The sequence below is a fragment of the Rhipicephalus microplus genome, chromosome 8 (genome assembly GCF_043290135.1).
Source record: "Rhipicephalus microplus isolate Deutch F79 chromosome 8, USDA_Rmic, whole genome shotgun sequence".
Taxonomy (NCBI): domain Eukaryota; kingdom Metazoa; phylum Arthropoda; class Arachnida; order Ixodida; family Ixodidae; genus Rhipicephalus; species Rhipicephalus microplus.
The window spans coordinates 45,021,565-45,046,735 of record NC_134707.1 but is presented as its reverse complement, the minus strand read 5'-3'; the positions used below and the strand labels follow the sequence as shown (position 1 = coordinate 45,046,735).

General features: G+C 41.4%; 1 protein-coding gene across 1 annotated transcript in view; it reads right to left on the bottom strand.

Annotated features, from left to right (window-relative positions):
* Positions 1-782: 782 nt before the first annotated feature.
* The window catches only part of LOC142768983 (uncharacterized), a 125,893-nt gene continuing 101,504 nt past the window's right edge, over positions 783-25,171 (bottom strand). Inside the window, exons 7-14 of the mRNA XM_075871665.1 lie at positions 20,028-20,117; positions 16,843-16,900; positions 13,201-13,238; positions 10,362-10,451; positions 8,892-8,970; positions 8,148-8,215; positions 5,503-5,595; positions 783-4,126 (exon numbers count right to left, since the gene is read on the bottom strand). Of these exons, the coding sequence (XP_075727780.1) occupies positions 4,028-4,126; positions 5,503-5,595; positions 8,148-8,215; positions 8,892-8,970; positions 10,362-10,451; positions 13,201-13,238; positions 16,843-16,900; positions 20,028-20,117 (615 nt within the window). The 3' untranslated portion in view covers positions 783-4,027. The remainder of the gene's footprint in view (positions 4,127-5,502; positions 5,596-8,147; positions 8,216-8,891; positions 8,971-10,361; positions 10,452-13,200; positions 13,239-16,842; positions 16,901-20,027; positions 20,118-25,171) is intronic.

The following is a 25,171-nucleotide window of genomic DNA, read 5'->3' as shown; positions in this document are numbered from 1 at the left end:
GGGGTGGACGCTCACTCGCGCACCCTTATCTCCTTTCGCGGTGGGGATGGAAATCGTACGTCTAGGCTGGCTTAGGGCTTTCACCGAAACGATTCTCTTTCAGTAACAGGGCGCACGAAAATCACTGCAATTGTTGCACAGTTTCCGTTTGCGAAAGGAGCGCGCTTTTCAGACACAGCGAATTAACAATTGAGATGTTTATTCGTGTTCATGTGTACCTGTGAGCATGTGGCGTGTGTCATTTGTGCTTGGCAATCGCGGGGCACGTTTCGACATGCTTGGCATTCTGCACATGACCTTCCAATTTGTTGGTATAGTGTTCATTGTTTCACCTTTGTGGTAAAGCTGTGACTTTTCATTCCTTCCTTTTTCCTTGACTACTCCCTCTCGCTCTCGAGATTGTAAATGTGAAGCATTTTTTGCGTACTAAATGTATCCATCTATCTGTCTGTCTATCTATCAACCTACAAACATATATATATACATATATATATATATACATTCCTTGGCATTACTGTCTGTTAGATCTCATTATTATTGTGTCAATTGTGTCAAAACGAGCCCTTAGGTATACACTTCTTTCCCTTATATATATATATATATATATATATATATATATATATATATATATATATATATATATATATATATATATATATATATATATATATATATATATATATATATATATATATATATATATATATATATATATATATATGTCTGTGTGCTCTCATAATCAGCCCCTTAAAGGGTCACTTACCATGCTCTCAAAACACACACAAAAAACGAGCGCAATATTCTCTTCTCATATATTACGCCACTGGGCGTTTCTGTGGCGCACACAGTAGTTCCCGTGACGTTTATAGTGTACAAGCTCTCGGTTGGTTCATATACGCGAATTATGCAAAGATATTTGTCTCATGCACTGTTTCGATATGTAGCCACTAATCCGTTCTTCCTTCTCTCGCATGAATATCGTGCACGATCAACCAATAACACTTCTTTTGTGTGTTTACAAAAGGGCAAATAGCGATAACTGCGGGTAGCTGAGCAGTATGAAATCATGATACGTTCTAGCGTTATAGGCGTTCACACGGCTCACCTGCTTTTAAAGGGCCCCCACTTCCGCGAATTCAAAAATGAGAGAGTTCTCTCCTCTTCCTCGCTACCCTTCACACACGCGATGCATCCACTTCATCCCTTAGTTGTTAAAAGCACGTAAACAATGTCAGTTCCAAAAATACGAAAATATCGGATACTGCGTTCTAAAAGAGAAGATGGCTACAAGAACGTTGAAGGAAGTACAGATCAAAAGAATGTACCAAAATGTAGGCACGGAAACAAAATTAAGTAATGCGTGACGTTGTTGTGAAGTGAGTTCAAGTCTTACGAAATGAGAAACGTGTACTAATGTTCGAAGAATATGTCAGGGATTCCAAACACGGAAACGCCAACCTTCATGGCAGCTCACACAGCTTTTTTTCTCCTTTTTTGTCCTTTTGTTTGTTTTACTGCTTCCACTGTCGGAGTGGCAAATCGAAAAAAGCCATCGACATCATAACTGTGTGTGGTTTTCAAGCAGACATCCTGTAGTCAGAAAATTGATGGCAGTAGCAACAGGATTAGCTACATAAATTCATATAAAGTTCTGTCAAGTATGGTATCATTATGTAAAAACACGAACAGATGTAAAATAATCAAGCACTTGACATATCTTTAAATTACAAAAATCGTTGGGCAGTGGTAGCACAGAGGAAAAAAAATGTTCATGCGCTTGTTCCACATGAGGCTCATTCCACTGTTGCCGTCAGCGACGTACAGTTATGACGTCACATTATGGGTACAGCTGTATGTTCTATGCAGAAGTGATAATCATTTGCTCAAAGAGTTAGGGCAGTTAGTCGAGATCGTTTACAGGTGCCCAAAAATTTCAATAAGTAGACAAACGTTAGCTACCCTAATTAGTAAAAAAACATTTGGTTGAGACATCCCTGGTTGTTAGACCTACTTTCTTTGTGACATGCAATGCTTTCGTTGACTTAGATTTTAATACATCTGTGAAACGTGACGCTCAAAATTTCGGGAACCTTTCAATTGACTATATTAGTTCAGAAAAAAATTCGTGAGGCTCTTTTGTTGGAACAAAGCGAAGATTGCTGAACTTCTTGAAAAGTTTTAGCTAGCGAAATAAAATACTACGTTTGGCTTGCGTGCGTCGCTATCTTAAGACGTATGGAGTCATGAGCAGTAGCCTGAAAAAACAATATTTATCATACATCTCCTATTTTCTTTTACGTAAGTTGCTAGGTGTAGGATTCCTAAGCAAATAATGAAGGAATATCTCCTCTTTGAACAATACAGAAATAATCAAATAACAGATAGCACGTTTTCGTAGACCCTACACGCTATTTTCATTATCTAAAGGAATACTGTTGTCTGGCGTATTTGTATGAAATCAAAATTTTTATTAGGTGGAAATATGGAAGGTAAATCTAATGTTTCAGTTGTATAGAAAACGCCAAAACAAAAACCTGGAATAATATTCTGGTGTTTATTAGAAAGCACTCGAAAATGAAAGTTACCTTTATCGTTCAGAGATCTTGAATTTAAGCTCCGCCGAAAAACCATGACATGCGTAGATTTAGTGAGCTCATATGTACAGGAGGGTCAAAGTTCTCAGGGCTCTATCCCTTGTATTTTAAGACAGTGTGGTTTGGGAACTCTTGACTCCACTGTAAGTATTTATTGGAAATTCAAGATGGTTTTGCCCTATAAAGCCTAATTACACCACAGTTATCTGACTTGCGCATCCTTCACATGACATCAAGTCACATGGTACATGGCATACACCGAATTTTTTTTTTGCCCAGTAACACGCTTAAGGTCGTGCAACATTGGCGAAATAAAGCCATGGCGGAATAAAGGCAACATGCTTGAGTTGAAATTTGGGCAAATATTGAGCAAAAAATTTATAACAGTAGCTGATTTGTGTACTCAGAAAATGAGGTTTGTTTACCAATGTGTAGTCACAATAGTAAAGCCCACATCAGCTTCAAAGCCTTCTGCAAAAGCAGGACAAAATACGTATTGAGCGATTGCATTTGATACGTAGTTGGAATGCGGGTTGTAAGCCAGGATAAGGCCTCACATTATCGGGACACCGAGCACGCAATTTTCACCAAAAATGAAAGAGCAAAGAAAATTTGAGTCATAGTTGCACCAGTTCGGGACGGCGAGATGTTTAAGCCTGAACAAGGGTTTGGCCTAGTGGAGCATGAAACGTACTCAACGTACTCATCAGGGGCACAAGCATGGTGAATATAACTTAGCGTTGCCATGGTTCCTAAGCCACGACCTGCTTTCGCTAAAACAACGGATATACGTGTAGTAGGTGCATCGCTGTGAGCAGTTTGCAGACAACCCAGGCTATGGTACTGCGTCACATATTAGTTTACTAACACTTATTCATTGTGACCTCGACTCAAGAACCTCCTCTGCGCCTAGTGAGGGAGACTTAAGACAACAAATACTTTAATTAGGTAGCCCACTGGAAATAAAAACCAAAGAATGCAGGGCTATTGAATAATATTTGGGATAGAACAAAACGTGTACTATGACTATCAATACGCTTATGTATTGAACAACCATCATCAGCTATAGGTAATGTAACCCAGTGAATACAAGAGCAAGCACACTTATTGACGTGATCTAACTGAGTAAGCTATCCAGGTTCTTTTCTGATAAATGTACACGCTTTTGATGCGCACGCTTATCTTCTATTCCACAGCTCTCAGGGGCCTGTCTGGCCATCGATCTTTCAGTGTATATTCACCATTGCAGAATAGACGGTCAAGCACAAAAATGTATTCACCTTAATTTTATTTTTTTTCTCTCACAACATTATATGATTAGGTCGGTAATAATTGTCGTCCTAAAGGGCCGTTGTATGAGTTCTTGTGAAAGCACTTGTGGAACGCAAGGTGGAAATCATTGAAGCTTCAACATAGTAAAGTGGCATAAATATTCACCGTGAACTCGTGTGTTTCTTTCCACAGTGTTGCTTCTTAATACACTCTCCTCTGCAGCACCATCCCAAAGGCTGTTCTCTGGTGGGCTTAGGAAGCTGCGCATAAATTACAGTACCAAATAAGAGCTACAAAAGGCAAGAAGCCGGTCGATATGAAGTAGGAACAACGCGATGTCCTGCACGGGAGTTAACACAAAACAAGAGACAAGGATAAGCGATGCCTGTTGTGTCTCCGTGTAGAATATCACGCTATTAGTACTTCGTTTTACAAAACAAACTAGTCCTACACTTCACTTTACTATAGGTCAATATGAACAATAAAGAAGCGTAGAACTTCTCCTAGACAGTATATTTCTATTTCTTCTATGCTTTCAGCCTTCAAGCGATGTATAGACCACTTCTAGCCCATGGATGGGGTATGAGATTATTTAGAATAAACAGGCAGTCAACAAGGGTGTATATGTAAAATATGTTTTTAAAGAGTGACAACTGCCGTACCTACCATACGCCGTTAAAGCCAGTGAGTCATATATCTGAACTTTTGAATGTTCATTTGCTTAACGAGAACTACGTTTAGTATACGACTGCACATAAAAATGGCGGTGAGAAACATATAACTGGGCCATTCAGTTTGCATAATGTGAAACCTAAAGGGTGTACCGTGGTCGCTAGTCTTAACCACAGTGATATCTTTACTGTTTGCTGCTTAAGTCGCGATCACGCTGCAGACATGTTTCTGGAAGTGTGGTTTCAAACACGTCCCTTCATGGTAAAAAATCGCATTTGTGTTTCTGGTAATAAATAAGAAGTGGGTGCCTTGCTAAATTTTGTGAGGAATCCTCTCCCCGCTGCTTAGCCAAAGATATTATTTAAGGCAGTAGCAACAAACCTTTCAATGATAATATTCCTACTATGGAACGGTGGCGAGTAGTGGCCTTTAGTGAATCTGTGCTGAAATTGCCCATTTAGCATGGGCTGTCATGACGACGACAGGATTTGCCGTGAAGCCGAGACCCGATAGTGCTTTATATCTGAGGCTAAAAAGAGTAATATAGAAACGTATGGAGGGGAGGCTTTTGTTGTTTGATAATATGCAATGCACACATATTCTATGGTTCAGTATAAGCAATTGGCGTTGTTTTTCTTGCTCCTATAGCTCATTTAATGCAATACTGCATTCAGAACATTGTAGAACCTTGCCACTTCTGAGGCAATTTGAGAAAAAATTTGCTTATTGAAGCAGACATGCTCTATACATGTCCCCTCAAACTAGTGTCTTTGAAAGAGTACATAGCTAAGAGAGCAGTCTTCAGCTTATTCTCATAGTAAACCTGGATTATGTAATTTATTGAAAGGTATGTTCACAGTTAAATTTCTCTTCTAGTATCCATTTCGCTCACTACCTTTATAGACGTTCACTTTCTGAAAACTCTCATTGGGAATAGTGTTGTGCTTCAAAAAAATGAACTTACGTGGCATGCGCTGGTAAGGTTGCTATTGTAGTAACCACTGTACCACGCGTGGTTTATTTGACAATAGTAATGACAGTTCCAGAGGACCATTTTCTGCGAGAAAAAGACACTAGGAGCGTTATATTTAGACATGCTTCAATAATGGTGAACAAACTACGTTAAAACAAAACAAAAAAGGGCTTGGCAGCTCTGCTACTGAGACACCTGAGGAAGTGCGCCCAATAGGCACACAGTGATTCCGGTTCGTACAGTTCCTACTGCTTCGTATTTAGTGATGTGCCTACTCCAGAGGGCGCGCGATGGACTTCAGCGCGGCGTTTAAACCACTTGGAGCAGCCGCTCGACGTCGGGCTTCCACAGTTCATTCCTCAGAGTACAGTGAATTTTTAGCTGTCAAACTTGCTAATTTAATTTTTTGCAGAGGGGGGATCACTTTACCATACCTCCATAAGCATGTGGTGTTTCCACGACATCAATAAATCCTTCACCGGCACAGTGTAGTGACAGGCACAGTGACAGGCACTTGGGGTGCGTCAGAAAGGCCACTTTTTGCTGCGCTTTTTATTTCCTTTTTGCTATGGCAGTTGCGACATGCACTTTCTGCATTAACACCGTAAGGTCGTTTCCCACTTCAGATAAAGTCCCCTAGTGACTCTGTACCGCACTAATCTAAATACGGTGCAGAAGGAGGAGCATGCGCACGCACGGCGAGGTGGTGAAGCCCTTACTCGTGCTCTGCTCAAGTGAATCATATGCTTATAAAATAGTTTGGCCATTATAAGTACATTATTGCAATTACTTCGCAATTTTTTCTGTTCATTGTAATATTTTATACTTTGGTCACTCATATTAATCCGGAATACACCGTTTGTAGCCTTGTTAGAGCCAGTAGTAAGCGCTTTACTGTGAACCTGATCCCGGCACGTGAGATGTATACAAAAGATTGACAAGCTGGTCTCCTCCAGTGCTCTGCATCTCTCTTTCTATAAACGTATGCATGATACATAATAGTAACGGGTGCTCTAAACGTACCCAAAGAAATCGACATCTAATTCACAACCACCACAGTTCTGCATAAAGAAAGGAACAGAATCCCCATAAAGAAGGGTTTAAGGCAGGCAGACACAATCTGTTCATTGCTATTCACCACGAATTTACAGGAGGTTCACAGGGTCAAAGATTGGGAACACTTGTACATAAGAATGAATAGAGAGTATCTTAGTAACCTGCAAGTTACTGATGACATCGCCTTGATTATTAACTCTAGGTACAAAAACAGTCCATTATTACTGAATTGCACACGGAAAGCGGAAAACGACGTCTCAAAAGTATTATGCATAACACTAAAGCAATGCACAACAGTCCCGGCGGAAAACAGCGCTTTGCGGTAGGTGGAGCGACGCTAGAATTTGCAAAGGAATACCTACCCTTAAGACAGGTTGTAACCCCGGAACCGAACCATGAGACTGAAATAACTAGAATTATACGGATGGGGTGGGTCACATTCGGCAAGCATTCTCATATCATGAATGGAAATCTAGCACTAACTCTCAAGAGGAAGGTACGTGACACTGCATCTTCCCGGTACTTCCCTAAGGAGCAGAGACCTAGATACTGACAAAGAGGGTTCAGCTTAAATTGAAGATGAGGAAGCGAACGATGGACAGAAAAAAATAGGTGTAATCAAGGTACAAGAAGAGAGCAGAGTCGGTCAGCAAACAAACCGGGGTTCAAGATATCATAGTTGAAATCAAGAAGAAGAGAAATGGGCTGGGTACGTACCACGTAGGCAGAATAACCGCTGGTCTTTCAGAGTAACTGAATGGATTCCCAGTGAATGCAAAGGCAAGACGGGGAGACAGAAAGTTAGGGGGGGGCGATGAGATAAAAAAGTTCGCTGATATAACGTGGCTACAGAAAGCACGATACCAGGTTGGTTGAGGAATCGTGAGAGAGACCTTTGCCCCTCAGTGGGCGGAGTGATGATGATGATGATGATGATGATGATGATGCAAAGAACAATAAAGAACACGCGGAAACCTACTGTGCTGATGTTTTCATGTTGTTAATTCTATTTTACAGTATAAAGTGAGGTTCAGTGTAACTAAATTTGCCATTCTCGAAAATCACGTATCACGCTGAACGAGTTTGAAACGCAGTTTTCGATATCAGTTACATCACCTCAATTCCTGGTGACAGACTGTCGCACTTCCTACGAAAAAATGTAGATATTACCCAATCACCGGCACAAAGGGCAAGACTGGTTTCTAAAATACTAGCAGGAGGCTTTTCAATGGTGAAACTGTTCTTAGCCGAGATTTCCCCGTCCGCTGTCATAGCCCTGGTTAGGGGTCTTGCGACGTGGTAGTAGTGGAAGTCGGTAGGAGAGAAAGGTGTGAGCCGCGCCAAGCTGGACGATGGTGAGACCCTTTGTAAAGGGTTAACCAATGAGAGACGCACAAATATGGATGAAGGGGAGCCCGAGAAAGGTAGCTCAGTTTCGCTGTTTTGAAACTGTACCCGAGAAGGAGCTGGCTGTAATTTTTGAGGTATTCTTGTACAACCAAAACTGCTAGGCTATCGAACCCTATTGGTTCTGAAGTCAGATGTCTTACAAGAATTTAAAAAAAGTATAAGATACTTGCCCGGCTATTTTCTTTCTCTTTGCATCTCATAAGTCGTTCAGGGTGGGCTTGTTTTGTTTCGTGGTTTCCTAGGTGTGACAAAAGTATGGTAAGCGACAACATTTTGGGACGATATGAACCGATATTGTTGTAGCTGCTTATTTCTTACCACACTCATACACTTACATTCTTGTAGACATCTATTTTCAAAAAGAATTATACATTTGTTAAATTTCTATTGAATGATGGCAGTCTAGCAACTAATTTTTATAAATTTAAGCACAATGAAAAAAATTAGCCGTTGAATCCAAAAGGGAGCACTCAGTATCCTATTCTATACAAGTTTTTATATTTTTTACTTCTTCATACACTATAAAATGAAGTTCCTGCAAGCCGTCATTGTCGTGTACCGCGCTCCAAACAACGTGTAACGGAACCTTCTATTGCTCAATATTCTACTTGATATCCGTATATTCGAGTTTGTTCCTGTTTTAGCAATAATGTTAAAGCTGTTATTTTATTCAAAAAATTTATTTGTGGCATTTCATTTTATTTTACCTTAAGTAGGGTGGCAGTCTGGGCTTGTTCATGAGATATCATTCAGTGGTAATGCGGAAAAGACGAGAGAAGATTAGAAGCTTGCCAAAACCTCTTTCAATGCTCTCTATTTGAGACACAAATAAGAAGCCAGGTCTTGGCAGAGCCTATAGGCTCATGGGCCTTCTAATACACTGTTCTTTAAAATTGTCTCAAAGACTTGCACACCTATTTCAGATGGTTCCACGCAGACGCCCTTCTTGCATAGGCCGGCCAGTTTGATACTTTCCACCTCTTCACTCGAGCGCTTTGAAATGAAGAAAAAAGCACAATGTCCAGCTAAGTTGAAACAAGAAACTCCTTTAACGTTCCGAAAATAGCGTTCGTTATTATGCGTCTTCAAGAAAAAACTCCACAATTCGAAGTTTGACCTCTGGTCAGCGAAAAATTATCATACGGTTTTCACGCTGGCTAAGTGGTTATGATATACGGCTGCTGAAGACGTAGCTCCAATTTCGACCGTGATGGTCTCTTTTCGCCGGAGGAGAACATAATAAAGACTTGTGTAGTGCGCAATTTGAGTTGAGGTTAAATGACTTCCAGATGTTTGAAACAATGGGGGCCATTACACAAAGACAAGAATTATGCTTATAATGTGGCTTTGTTGCGTGGAACACCCTAAATTCCTGATATACATTGCTGCTCACTTTAGTGAACTTATACGATGGCTACTTTGGCAACTTTGACTATCATTTAAAATGAACATTTGAAATGCTCACAACAATAAACCTAAAGTAAATAATTGATTCCTCACATTTGTTCGCAAGATATATGCTGATTATCACATGTAAGTACTTTGAGCTTGTAGCATTTTTTATGAGCGATTATGTAGAAGTTTGTATTTTCTCTAAAGAGAGAGAGATAAAGATGCAAGGAAAGGCAGGGAGGTTAACCGGACGTACATCCGGTTTGCTACCCTGCACTGGGAAAGGAATAAAGGGGAGAAAAGAGATTGCAGAAAGATGAGAAGGTACACACAATCACGAGCACACTCGGGGAGCACACACAGTCTACAGGCGGTACTTTCTCTACGCAAATAACAAACTACTAGGGCAGACACTGTGCTCTATTTTTTGCCGGGTAAATTGCCCGCGGAAAAATTATGGCTATGGTTAGATGGCCTAGCTAAACAGCCAGCCGAAAAACCGTCATTTTTGTCTTAAACAAGTTTTGTGGGAGACAATATCAGGCAACATTGTATTTCAAAGCAAAGTAGTTGATTCTTGTTACGAAACAAATAAGTTATAGCTTTACTTCCCCTCTTCGCTTTTCATCGCAAAAATTGTAATTGGAATCTTGCTATAAGAATGATGTGTCCGTTTTTGTCTCCTTATTGGGCTCACAATGCTCACTGATCTTCACAAAAGAAATTGGTAGGCCAGGGGAGGGGGTTAAGCCCAAGGTCTGGTATATGCTTGTCTAGAGAAAAAAACAGGTCTGTGGAATTATGTAGCGCTGCCTTTCATTTCCTGCTTGAAGGTCTCAAAATATCATACGTGAAACTGAACAAAGCATATTGCCAAAGGGATCACTCTATACAACTTCAACGTTATTAGGTGAAGACAGGATGATATGAATAATCTACTTACTGTCTCACATGGTAGTGTTGCAGAAGTCATGCACAATAAAATGGCTTACAATGCAAGGAGTATCTTCTTCGTAGTTCTTCACACGTTCTTCTCCAGTCACGTCAGAACATGTGTAGCTACATGACGTCGTGTATCCTTCCTGTAAAAAAGTTAAATTCATTGTATTTTTATTTTTACACATGTCATACTCCGATAGACATTGTCATTGTTTACTTTTCAACACTTGTATCGTCGTGAATGAATGTGTTGGAGTATGTGGTGGTTTTAAAATCTAGCTCTGAAATCTCCTGAGAAAGCGAGTGGCCGCAAAAAGAAGACGCGTAAAAAGATGTTCGCACTATCATTGTTCAATAATTAGGCCACAGCAGAGCACTTCGGTTTCAACTCGCCTAGCTGCGCATGCGCTGAGAACCAGCCGTCGCCAAGCCACCATTTCACACGTGAATTGTCTACATAGTAGCAGTGCCAAGTTTGCCCTGTGGGGCGCGAGCAGAGTACGAGTGACGAAAAATCCACTCTTCCACCGGGGGTGCCAGAGCCAGGTTTGCACAATGACCTCTGGCGCTGTAGTTTCGACGTTCTCGCAAGGTCTGCAAGAGTCTGTAGTTAGACTCTACTGGGTCTACGTCCAGGGAAGACGAGAAGCCAAGAAAGTCATGTTACGCACCCAGGATTTACCGGTTTAACTGTCCCATAATCATGTCACGGCCACTGTAAACTTCTCTTTTCGTGCTAAGCTCTTTTACCTTTTGGTATTCTTCTTTTTCATATCACACTGGCACAGTTATAATCTAGCGCAATGGTGGTCATTTTAATACACATCTACTAATGTAACAGAAAGCATATAATCAAGCTTATAGCTCGTAGCCATTGACCACCCGGGTAAACATTTCTTGCCAAATGAGCAGTGACATGTCCCACGCTTTGTCACCGGCTTGGGCGCCTGATGACGTACGCTGCATGAACATACATGCTGAATTTTGGGACGCACGTTAGAGCTGATGTAAACATATCCAGCGAAACACACGCGGATGCAAATAATATTATCAGCAAACGAAATGACCGTGTAAATACCCGTACGGTATCCGCACGGGTACCACAGCATATTGCCGACTAATTTAGCTCTAGAAACATGCCGATATTCCCGAGAAGCATTCTTGTGGGTTGTAGCGAACTGACCAGCGAGTGTGTCCGGCTTTTGGGTACTGAGCATCCTGGCGGCTGAAGCGTTCATTCTTACTGTTCAGCCAAACGTCGCTACTTGTTTCAGCCAGGTATAGCGTCGTTTAGATGTGCAATCCTTTTTATTGTGACCCCCTAGATGGACGCATGAATGAGTTGACGCTGGTTTCGCGCTGCCTTCGAGAGAAGGCGTGAATACTCTGCGCGGGTGTTGTGTTTTTTTCCCAACTTTATTAACAGCATACTCAAGGAATATTTTCTAAACAAATGATCTTCAGGACATCAATGTATTTTCGCGGCTGGAAGGCGATGTCAACCGAAGTAAAACGTACGACAAGAGAGTTGTTTTAGTACACGACCTAAGCAAACGTTTCAATGTTGGAAATACGATGTAGTTTTTGGGCTTGAGGGCTTGTTCTAGTAACATCACCGTACTGGAGAGCTTGCTGGTTCCGTAGCATACATACAGTAACTCATCGTCAACAAGTCTCAAAATGTACCATGTTCATGAACTCTAAAGAAGCACTGCAGTGATTGGTTTCGTATGCGGAATACGTGTGGACCTCATGGAGAACTAAGGCTAAAAATGGGAGAGCTGCTCCGCCACATCTTTGTCAAAAGACATGGCATCACGTTTCAGTGGGTTCTTAGTTCCTGCGGCATAATGGACAAAAAGCATGCCGACGCAGCGGCCTTATCTGCAAACAAAGACACATTAGACGGATGGATCCCATTCTCAAGGACTGATGCTGCCATGAAAATACAACATATTGCTGATCAAGATGCGAAGTCTCCATCGAATAAAGCAAGTTTAGGGATACATAGGCTGCATCCGTCTCGTCGACTTCAGCCTCAGTCCGGATTCTCAGCTTGAGACAACAATGCTTGGCTGACTGTGGCTTGGTGTCACTCTCACCAAATTTTTCCTTTTTAAATCGGCCTAGAAAACAGTGCTGCTTGCGATCACTGCGACCGCGATGAAATAGAGCACGTTTTTTTTTGTTACTGCTCTCGCTACAGCGCTCGTAGACGGCCAATAGCTGCTGCATCAGCCCGCCTTGACGATTGATTGATATGTGGGGTTTAATCTTCGAGAACCATCATATGATTATGAGAGACGCCGTAGTGGAGGGCTCCCAAAATTTCGACCACCTGGGGTTCTTTAACATGCGCTGAAATCTGAGCACACGGGCCTACAACATTCCCGCCTCCATCGGAAATGCAGCCGACGCAGGCGTGATTCCTACCCGTGACCTGCGAGTCAGCAGCCGAGTACCTTAACCACTATACCACCGTGGCGGGGTCAGCTTGACGACAAACCATTGTCGAGGCAGTCAGTGCTCGAATGGCGACACGATCTGTCTTAGAACAGGAAATCAGTCAAAACCTTATTGAAGTTCTCAGGTCATACTAGCTGATTGAAATGGCTTTATTAGCACCTCCGCTTCGATTATTTTATTTCGCCCATCTCCTTCTCTCTGTGCCTTCCTTCTAATCTTTTTTCCCGCCATCTCTCCCTTCAGTGCAGGGTTGCAAAGGAATTCTGATTCACGTACTTGCCTTTTCTTTCAATTTATTTTTCCCTCTCGAGTTCAGCCCATATTCTAATATAATTTCTACCTTAGATATGGAAGCTAGCAATTCACTTTGTATACATATATGAATGCAATAAATATACTTAAGAACGTAAGAGATATAGAACTCACTCTTTTATATACTCCGTCACATGGCCTGAGTCTTGATGCTAATAAGAAAAAAATTAGGTTACTCAGTTCCAACAGCAATACAAGGCTGTTGGAACGGGTCACTTCGTGATACTTAATCACGAAGCACTCTTTTGACACGCCTGTAAACAAACAGCAAATAACAGTTCTGAGGGCTGTATCGTAAACAAATTTAATTAACGCTTAAACTACCATATATGAATGTGTCCACTACTCTATAACATTTGCATCACTCGTTCCACAAACATTTTTCAGCACTATAGAAATCAATCACCAATATACACATGTCCGGCTCATAGACAACGCTTTTACTAAATCAGTGTTTATTCGGTTGTATTGTTTCTACTTCATCTATAATTAGAGAGGAAACACGTTGTTGCATATTTCATTGTACACAATACAGTAATCTTAGTAAGGGATGCTCGGTCAGCGACATGCCTACATTGAAACATGGTAACAGAAAACATGCATTTATGTAAAAAAAGGTTTACAGCTACTTATTTAGCAAGTTGGAGGTATACTTACGCGCACTGTACAAAATTGTATCCTCCCTTAAAGATACCTATAGAAAAGTATAACACGGCATTTTTCGCGATGAATGAAGTTCCCGCAGCTTTATTTTTCACTGATCAACGTACGTTACAATTAAAACAAAAAGTGAGCCCTTTGTGCTTTGCTTATTTTCTTCATCATTCACTATTTCCATGAACGTTCTTGAAAGCACGTTCTTTGACAAAAAAATCACCGTCCAAGCACTCAGTGCAAATGGTTAACGAGCGAAAGCTTGAACGTTTGGCCCCGGTGTTTAGCAGTGGTTTCAACCGCCGTGTACCACTGAAGCCTTTCAAAATTATTTGTGGCATTTTTACGGGACCTTTTAGCGCAAAACTAGGAATAGAGACCGTAAGAATGCCACTGTAATAATAAACCAACTCGCTTACCAATTACTTATCTAGATTGGTGACATGTTCGTACTCTTAAATGAAGTCAGACACACGTTTGGCTTGGGTTTACCAAAGCGTTTATTTCACATGCCGCACATTGTGCCTCGCGTGATTATGTTCATGGAGGAGTGTAATGAGAGGTTAAATGCATTTCGCAATGCCTTAATCACAGTGGCTCTCGAACCGCAGGCAATCATAGATATCTCAGCCGAAACCAAAGCAGCGCTGAATAAACTCCCGCGGAAAGCGGGCATTGTTCCCCCGTTGAACGCACTCCCGCAATCATCTCGTTGGCGTCTGAACGCCACTTGTTCGGTGTAGTCACTTCACCATGTTGCCTATTGACACGCAGAAATCGGTTGCCCTTTTTCTTTCTTGAAGGACCACGCATTAATTGTTTGGTGCGGCGTCGTCGCAAGCGTTTGACATCGTGATCTTGCTCGGTGGTGTGGTTTGCTGGACCTGACCGCCACCGGCACTTCCATTCCCGTTCGCAATTTAGTACGGCTTGGAAGGCTGCCTGATCATCGCTATACGCACTTGCTGCCAGGACTCAGCCTGCCTGGTCCGTTTTTGTGCCCAGACTGCCCCGTAAGTTCAGCGAATGATAGTTCTCGCACGTTTCTACATTCGGTGCTCTTCTAGAGTTGTCTATGGCATACCCATGCAGAAGGTTTCAGGAGAAACTGAAGTGCACGTGCTCAATGCCAAGAATTCAATGATATGGACGACGTCACTCACTACGCAGCCGATGTTCTGCATGCTTGGGTATGGCACTAAGATTGACGTAACTAATAGGAATACCAATGGAGATTGCTCGTGACACCACGGCCGGATGCATTTTTGTTTCCTTGCCCACATAGAGCTTTCGCGGTAAAATAAAGGCCATGCTCCTCGTTTATGAATGATAAGGTGTTTAATCTGTCCCCTTTTAGGGGAGCTTCAGCTTTATGAGCTGTTTAAAGTAATATGTGGGCTGTTTAATGTAATTCGGTGTTCAAAGTACTATGCTCTGTGTAGAGAACGGAACAGCTGCTGAAAAATGTTACTATCATATTTATTTTGCGGCAGTTCAGACAGAAAGCTTCCAGCTTGCTTTGTTTTCTAAGTTATGTTAATTTATGTGCCACCTTAACAGAAACGTTTTATCAAATGTGGCGATATTACGTCACCAATAGCTCACGAACGCAGTGTATCTGTTCATCATTTAATGTTGATTTTTCTTTTGTTAAATTCAGCATCAACATTCGACAAAGCGCCAAGTTTTATACTCATCGCTGTTTCGCTTTTTCTTATCACAACTATTGTGAATTCCCATTCATTCTATTACTCCTAGTCTTGTGATATTTGGATTCCTATGATTCATGTTTATAATCGTCAGACCTAATATCTCACATATAAGCTGGCGAGATGTGCTTGTTCTCGACGTTTTTTGTTATGAACAAACTATTTTGTAATGTCTTTGTTCAATTTCTAGACCAGTACTGAAAGATCTGTTATTTCCGCTGTGCTAATATTCTCTTACTCTAAGTCGACTTGATCATACTCAGATGCCTATCATAGTAATGTCATTTAAAAGTTCACACATTACTTCGCACTTTTGCGGTACCTTCAATACTGGTTGGTTGTTATCGTTAATCGCGCGAATAAATATAATAAACATTTCTATAGCCGAGTTCTCTTGTTCCACTTGTCGTTCGAACACGTGCCATAGGACTCTGCTCTCTGGAAAATCGGAACACTAATCGCGTTCGTAGCACTATTGATTTGATACCTCTCACAAGGCGCGTAGCCCCTCATTCATTTCACACGCCTAGTAGTCACGACTAAGGTACGTTTATTTCATATTGATTTGAATATTTACTTACTGTTCTTGATTGTTCCGAAAAGCTGCGCTCAGAATGAAGTAAGACTGGACTGAGACAGGACCGGACAAAGTAAGACGAGAGCATTACAGGGATAGAGTAAGGCTAAGAAATATGGTGGACAGTGATGTGAGACACGATTGGAGATGCAGAGGAGAAGAAACAAATGAAACCGAAGCATTTTTCATGAGAAAGAATAAGAACCAGCGTATTCACATTCCCCACTCGTTATTAGAACAAGCACCTATGGAAACCATGAGATCGCGTTAGAGTGGGTGCATAGAGAGAAAGGCTTGGAAAAGCAGCAGGAAGTCACACAGACTTAAACACATAAAGAGAATAATAAATAGACATAGGTAAAGACAAAGACATGAGTACAGAAAACGTGAAAAAAACAAAAAAGAGAAATCGTATATAGTCATGAATACTACAGTATAGCAAGCGAGTGCGAAAAAGAATAGAAGGAGAGCAGAATGAAAAAGTGTTGAGGCTGAAGCACAGTATAGTCATGCATACTACAGTACTGCATTTCTCAACGTCTAGAAATGATGTACCGTCTAGCCCAACAACAAGTTCTTTTACAGTACTGCAACGGAGTTAAAGAGAAAACTGGGGGTAAGAATGATAAAAATTAGGAAGGTTAGGGTAACCCCTTCATTATTTTCAATGTATTGGGGAAATCAGTTCGTAGCTACCGAAAGTTTTTTTTCCTCTACAAGTACATTTACTCTTGCTTACCTTCACACCACTCGACATTACGTAAGTTTTTCTTATAAGCGGAACAAATATAGATTCATGCGAGAGGAGAAATTTACCATTTAGCATTGTGCATTGCCCGTTTATGCAAACTCCAGTTGTCCAAGGAAGCCTTGTCTGCTGAAATATCAAATGAGCGTGCATTTTAGTGTTACCATGTAGTGACGGTGATTAAAAAAAAACTCGGTAGAACCCACGTACTATGGGAATAGATTACATGCGTAGGAATCAGTGAGCTATTCTCTATAAAGAAGCGTTTGGCTTTCGGTCAGGCGCAACGTGATGCATCAACCTCGTGACATTGTGAACGGAGTTGTATGCACATCGTCCGCTTACCAAGCACGCGGACTACCCTGATGTTTAAAGGGTGACTTGTAGTATGACATAAAATCAGCACTTATTTTAGAGCACCGACAACAGTTTAATTGAAACGAGGCGCGTAGTACACCTCGAATCCCATTTCACATTGCTCGACACAGAAGCAACCATTACACCACCGAATGCAACATATGATATTCAGATCATCACAAGCTACTTGTCATGAGTATAAAAGGGCGTGAGATGCATGCCAAGTGGTGGAATGCAGTGATGGTACGCGAGGCCCCAATGCTGCACATGTGTGCCACGTTCACGCACGAGATTGGTTAGGGAAAAGGTCATGGCGCGTGACTCGAGTGGTGATGGGAAAATCCCCAGAAGATGAGGTGGGACTGTCTTGTGGTGCGCCAAACGAAGCAGGTCGTACGAGATTGTCGCTCTCGCAACGAAAGCTGGAGTTTCCCGGATCAGAGGGTAGCGGCGTTGGAGTGCCAGAAAGCTGCCGCCAATTTCGTAAACCCCGAGAGACGCTCTCCAGACCTGTGACAGCTCGAACCCTCAGTTCCCGGGAGAACTGCTGGTCTTCGCCTTCCCCACAGGGCAGCTACGACCAAGTTTAAAGTCCCCAGATTGGAGCGTCGACGGTTAAGCCTAACTTGACAAGGCCCACGACGACCCGATTGCAAGCGGAGAAGGTAAACGCATCGCGAGGCTGATGCGGCCTGACAACGACGACCGTGAGACTTCAAGGACTTTGATGACGGAAGAATTCATTGTTGTTCCAGAGTCGCATCATGAACATTAACAATTTCCAACTATTACGTGACCACTAGTGAGTAGCCTTCGAGATGCCTACTCGGCTAGAGTCAGCTCAGGGCTCGAAACAAACTCAAGTTGTGCTTTTGTGTTTCCCGGTTTTATTTCTCTCGATAGCCGAATATTGCGTACATATTTGTTTTTGCCCTGAACTTAAAGTTCGTTTTTTCTTTCCATTGGTTGTGTGATAAAATTTGTTGTAACGCTATGGTCTCCCATCTCTCTTAATCGAATCCTTTTGCAAGCGCTCTTAAGGTATAATTGTGACATTATGTAGCAATGCTGTTAATATCAATCATAGCATTAGTAAGTAAACTGGTCCTAGGCTGAGCAATGCTTCCGTAGATTCCCCAGTTATCGCAGTGCCTATACAATGCTCATTCTTCTTTTAGAATAAGAAACATACATTCAGATGAATGTTGACCCTAAATCATCATGACGTCTGTATTTTTGGAGTACACAGGTGATGCTTGTTACCTCGCTATAACATTTCATGGTCAGTACTTGAGCCCCCTATGTGGTTGCATCAACACCCATCGGGCCTTATTAAAACGTTTAGCATCTCTGCGACAGACAACAGGCGACTAGGAGCTCTCGGCTGCCCCACACACTCAAAACTGTCGAGAAAGGGCAAGAGCTGGGGTAACATCGCCATCTTTTTTTTCCCGAATCGGGCGTCGCCTGTGCTAATGGCTGCTGGAGTGCCCACTTGGATTCCGTGGTGGCTTGAACTCCGGAGGACCGTTTCCTATTTATTTTTAAATAAAAAAAATTCGTGACTTTCGGCTAAAGTACTCGATAGTAACGTAGAATTAGTGGATTAAATTTTTCGTAACACCCTGACTTTCATTGTTTCAATTGGTCTGATCAGCGCAGATAATTATGTTTTTTCGACGCTTTCCCATTTATATTACCATTGTCTGTTCTCGCTGTTCCTGTGTAAATAGGTGTACGTCACATGTGGCGCATACTCATATGTCACAGCGCGTTATATGAGAGTATACAAAATACGTGTGTATAGGAACTGGTCTGTACGCGACAAAATTTTAAGGTTATTGGTGTCATTACTTGGTAGTCATGTTCGCCATAGTATATCATTTTACTCTAATATTTTCTCATAGCATGTGAAAGAGGTGCGGACGAGAGCACTCAGATGTTGCCGGTTAGATGATATACTCGTAGGTAGAAACTTTCCGTGCTTTTCGTTTGCTCAGGAATGCTTCACATTTAAAAGCAGGATACAGGCGGTAAGACTAAATGCTCTAGTGAGCTGACGTTGTGCGCACCTAAAGTAAATACAAGCGGCACTCACTGTAAAATATAACTTCTAGCACGGACGCCGAGAGTGCTAGTCTTCTAGCAGAAATGAATTTTTCAAGCTTAATTACGTTACATTTGGTGCAAAATGTCGGTGATTTACTGGAGCAAAACTATGTTGCTGAAGTAGGGCCGCACCTCCTCGCGGCTTTGTATTTCTTATAGAAAGGATCGATTCAAGAGAAACATAAATGTTTTTGTTAACAACCCATGTGTCACTGGCGACTACTTGTAACACCTTGAGCATGCCACTAGCCTAGTTTCCACCAGCTGTTCAGATACTCTGTATGTTTTGGTATGGTCTCAAGAATATTGTCTTACCATCCAGCATATATGACCACCATCGTTTTTATATACCTGCGACTTTTGCTAATCCTCGTACCGACAAATATGAGTCGCTTAACATTAAGTATGTGATAGTACCTATATATTATTACAGGTTAAGTATTGCCTAGGACGTTTTGTGCAATCCGTTGATAATTTACTTGCTGGATGCATTTGTCTACAGTTTACGTGACATATGGCGTGCGCCATGTGTCACGTAACATAAATAGTTTCCCATGATCGTGAACCGTGTTCTAAGAAGGTGTGAGTGGTAGGTATGCCACACGTTGCTATGAATGTTTGTAGCACCCTCCATATCATAAATATTATGCACCTGTCATGCGAACATAGAAAACACCATTGTGTGACAATACAGGTATGTCTAAATAATGCATCGGTACTTGGTATCGAAACGTACTGTTCATCGGAAAGGTTGACTGATAAGAGCTCGTGGAATCGCAATACGCACCCAACAGGGCGTTCCGTCGGGGTACGGAAAGTGCCATGCACCATAGAACGGATGAAATTTGGCATAGTAGCATACAAACTTCGGTGATGGCTGCAAGAGCATAGAAATATTGAGGCTGCAATCAGTAATATTTTTATAAACACCGGAAGAGCGTACATTTCTATCGAAAGAACATTTACTGTATAAAAAACTTCACGTAAGAGAGCCCCAAGGACACATCTTTAATGTATTACTAGCCTTAGGCATCGGCACTTCAATACAAACTTGCTTTATTAAAATTTTTTGGAAAAACATTTGCAGTTATAACACTATGGCATTTCAGCTATGTCCGAACGCGCTAAGTTGGCAATAAGTTGATTTCAATAACTTACGGCATACGTCAACTTTACATGTGTGTTTAAAAAAGTGTTTAACGATTCAGAGTACATGGTTCGTAGAGTATGAAGCCGTCCCAGTCAAACTTAAGGTCACCATACCAAACGGCAAAAGTGTTTGAAAAAAAATGGACGATTTAGAGTACTGTGCGTACTCTACTATGAAGAGTGCTAAGCTCACCGAGAATGACATCGTAAGATTCGATTTGTTATGAAAGAGTGCCGAGCAATTTAGAGTACATGGTACTCTACTATGGGAGAGCGAAATTCGGTACCTTCGGGGAAAATCTATAGCAAATGACGATTGAACAGAGGTACGAATATTGTAGGCGTACACGAGGTTTCTAAATAAACATGATACCTGATATTACACTTGCTTTCAGTGTTGGCGCAACATACAATACCGAAGGAACTTAGAATGAAACCTCAACGTTTGCGCTTGTACATGTGAAAGTTATTTTTGTTGCATTCAGAAGGTTTATCCTAACTGTTGAATCTTTAGTCGACATCAGCCTGAATACAGCGCGAAAGTATTATCCTAAGCTTGGAAACAGAGTACCAGGGAATGCGAAGCAGCCCAAACACAATGATGTATTACGTACAGACCAACGCTGGACCTTCCCCTGTGAAAGTGCAGTTGAAAGTCCAGCGTCCATCTGTGTGTAACACATTCTTCTTGAGTACGTTTTTCTTTGTATTCACTGCTATCTCGTTTTAAACTTTATCATTAACCAAGTTAACATGTTATTATGAAATTGTGTGTTCTTACGATGGCAACAGGGGATGTATACGAGGCCTTGTTGCTGCAGAGGTGGCTTCCAAATAACATTATGGTAACTGCAACAAAATTTCCGCATTCTGCTTTAGTTACAAAACAGACATCTAAAAAAATATTGTAACAAATTAAACTTCGCTCCCAAGAAATTCAATATATAAAAGCATGGTTTACAATTACACTTCTTGTAAGCTATTCCACCAGATAACTACCGGATGAACACTATCTGTGTTCAAGACGTTAAATTGAACAATGTTCGTAATTCTGCTGTGGTGGCGCTGCGGTCAAGGTGCTGGGCTGGTAACCAGAAGTTCGGGGTTTGGTTGCGTTATGTCGATGCGACGTGTTGGAGGGCCGCGTGCTTCGCGTTGTCCGAGCAGATTAGGGAGCACAACTTTGTGGAAATTCTGACCTCTATTACGATGTTTTTCATAAATGTGTCGTGGCCTTCACACGTTATACACTACATAGGGTTATCAGTGTTGTCTATTACAATTCCTACAAGGTAATCTTAAAAATTTGATATAGAAGTAACATTGATATTGCATGATTTTAATATTACCATGAGAACATTGACGACTTTTACCTTCCACGCCGACCACAAGGAAGAGAGTAAAGAAGAACATGTTCTTTTGTTAACATAAAAAGTGTAGAACTACGTACATAACTTCATAACGTCTGATAAAACGCCTATAGGACAAGAGGAGTGAACTGGTGGCATTCAAGCAAAGTTAGTTGAAATGACAGTGGAGCCACTGAACGCAGCTGCTCCATCCACATGTCCTTGAATGTGAAGGTAAATTCTTCTCTAATGCATTTTTTTCAAAGCATCCGTCTTTCTGACCAGACTTTGTTCCCGTTGTTTCATTGTTTAGCTGCTGTAATAATGGAATACATTCTGTTATACTGTGCCTGAATACTTCTGAACCTATTGGCTATTTTACTCGTTGTAGCCTCGATTTATGCGAAAAGTTAGTCCACAGCAGTGGTGATGTATATACTATTCTGATAATGTTTGTTTCAGAAAAAAAAGCTAGAATGTGCAATGTTATTCAGCGAGATGAGTCAAAGAACAATATGCCAACTGTCTATGAATTTTTTATTGTGTGAAATCGCCTTACGACCCAGTTTGCGCTTGCAGGAAGTCAACCAAAAATGAAAGTCATGTAATGTGTGCCCAAGCTGAAGCTTCATTTGATCTTAGAGCGCGAGTAAGAAATACCGAAAACCCCGCAAAATCCTTGTTGACTCGAAAGGTGAAGAGATTTCGAATACTCTATAAACGTCAATGAGGCGAATGTTTTTTGACACCCTAAGCTGCATGGCGTGATGAGTAAGCAGAGAGCACGTAGATGCCATGGTAGAGCGTTCCGTTCGAAATCTCTCAATCAAGTGTGTTACATTGGCGTTAGGTCTTGCACAACGCTTCGGGTGTGCTATACTCATTTGCTGGCAAATAGAATTTTCAATTTTGTCGAGAGAAATGTGTGAAGTAGTTTAGGCAAAAAAGCAGACAGTGCAGATGATGCCATTGGCCTACGAGAATGGCTCGAAGACTTGTGGTACAATCTGATAACATTGGTTCAACAGCCGCGTCTAGTCATTTCTCAAGAACGTAATCCTATAGTTAGTTTTTACTTCCTTTTAGGTACAAACTTTGCGCTTAGCTGCAAAATATTAGGATTATGTATGTCACACCTTTACTAAACGTAATTAAGCAGCAAGCAATAATGCTGCAAATGTTCGATAAGTGCCTCAAGAGTATGAGAACAAGTTGTCAAAGTTTTGAATTACAATTTTACGTCACCTAAGTTTGTTCTAAGTATTGTTTAAGCCACTTTATTGTGTCATCGATAACTCAATTCTTCATATAGAAGCTGTAAACGATGGCACTTGAATTCTCTGCAGTTTGATCCCTATAATTTTTATTTCAACATATTTCTCTTAAAATTTGAGTTTATGGATACTATGAACCGCACGTTTGCAATGGCGCAGTGTGACTGCGTTGTAAATGCGGGTATACTCAAACTTGTAGGTCGATATTTTGAACTACAATAGTCGCGTAAGCTATTGAGAAAGATCAGCTCGTGAAAGTCAGGTACATAGTGCTTGATAGTGAATATGTTTCGACAAGAACTACTGAAAAGCTGTGTGCGTGACAGGAAGTAAAAACAAAACAAAACCTGTAGGTAGTGAGCTAGATTATTTCGTTAAGTGAAAATAAAAGGCTACATTTCGACCATTTCCCAAGCTTTCCTCAATGTGACAAAAGTAAGCCTAGTGTTGCTTTTGGTTTTCAAGATTTTTTGGCCTAAAAACACCAATACACTGATGAATAACCGAACACATGTCCTCTAACGTTTTTTGTTCACATTGTTTCACTCACCTGTTCAAAATATCATCCAAAATACCAAATCTTTGCACAAAAACTATGCTACACAGGAAATTTTGTACCACCTTTAAAAGCATGTAAAAGTTTTACAGCTACTTTATTTAGTCTAAACTTCCTGCGAGGTTTCAAATTTCTAAATTTATGAGCAAGTGCGAGGGAAGAGACTACCAAAAGTGTTTTTTTTTTCCTTAGCGTGCTTGAGGGGGGGGGGGGGCGTGGTTCATGGCACACATAAGCCACCTGGCAAAATTGCTTCTTTCGTAGCAGTAACAAACAGCTAAAACAAACACAGAAATCTGGCCCTGTCACTGTGGAGGAGGCAAATGTTGAAATATTTTGTGAAATGCCAGTGCATTTGTGCTCAGTTGACGCCCTACTTCCTACGCGCAACGGTATACATGAAATATGAGGCAGATAATCACAAACGAGTTGGCAAGTGGGCAAACGTTATTTGTTATGGCTTGGAACTTGGTGGGCAATTTTACGTGTTTGGTTAGGTTAATATGACATGTTGACGTGTTTTTATTTAGGGCAATTAGTCAAGTTTCTAATTAAACATTCGCAGTAAGTATATAATGTGCATGATGAACTTATCTGAATTGCACAAGGCAGCTTTTCGCAAAGCAGCGTTGCCCGACCATAGTGGCTTGATTACTTTCGCTCAGCCTTTAATGGCGCGTAGTAAGTGTATGCCCTTGAAATGGCGCAATTTGCATAGGCATTCACGCCGGAAGGAGTAAAACTACAAAACATTTGTAATTTATTTACAGAAAATGAATTTGGCATATTGGCGAATAATATGCTCACATAATCTGGTGTACCTGAGACACTTGCCATCACTAACAGATGCAAAATTATTACAGTAAGTTTGCAATAACTGTACCAACACCCCGTTGGAGTTGTGCAGCGTTAGGCGAGAAACTTATTATTTGTTGGGGGGGATGAAATAGATCATCTTTATGTGCATTGAGAAGGTGGCCAAATTTATGCAACTCCAGCACTGATGACTTCAATATATCTGATAGAGAGCAAGTCTACATCACTACATCGACATGAAGTTCAGCCCCAATGAGTTTAGCTAGGTAAACTCTCTGTGCGTTTGAGTGCGACTCAACCTGGGTGAGCCCCGTATACTCGTATCATAGAAATAACAAAAACGCAGAGAGGGTGACTTGACTATGCCCAGTTTGATGATGCGCGCATATTGAGGGGAATAAGTGGTCAAAACAGAGATACCAAGATGAAATTTTGGCATATTCCAGAGCCTGCTGGAATCAAAAATATAAAAAGCAGGTGTGATGAAGAAGATGTGCCTGCAGCTAGCAGCATCGACAACGCCCGGCTCTCTCGGCTCGTGTTTCGGTTTGTTGCTGTGCCGATCGCTGGACGGTTCTTCACGCTGTCTCGTCACTGTTTTTAACGGCTAATAAACCTCCTCACATTTGGTGGAAGGTGCTGTTAATCTCCGTTGCTACACCCTGGAGCTGCGAAGCCGCACGCTACCGCCTGTCATGACTGACAACGCCACTACATCGACGCCTTCGGCCCAGTTCAACTGCCCTGGCCATCCTAGGCTACGGGACCCGAAGGTCTTCAGCGGTGC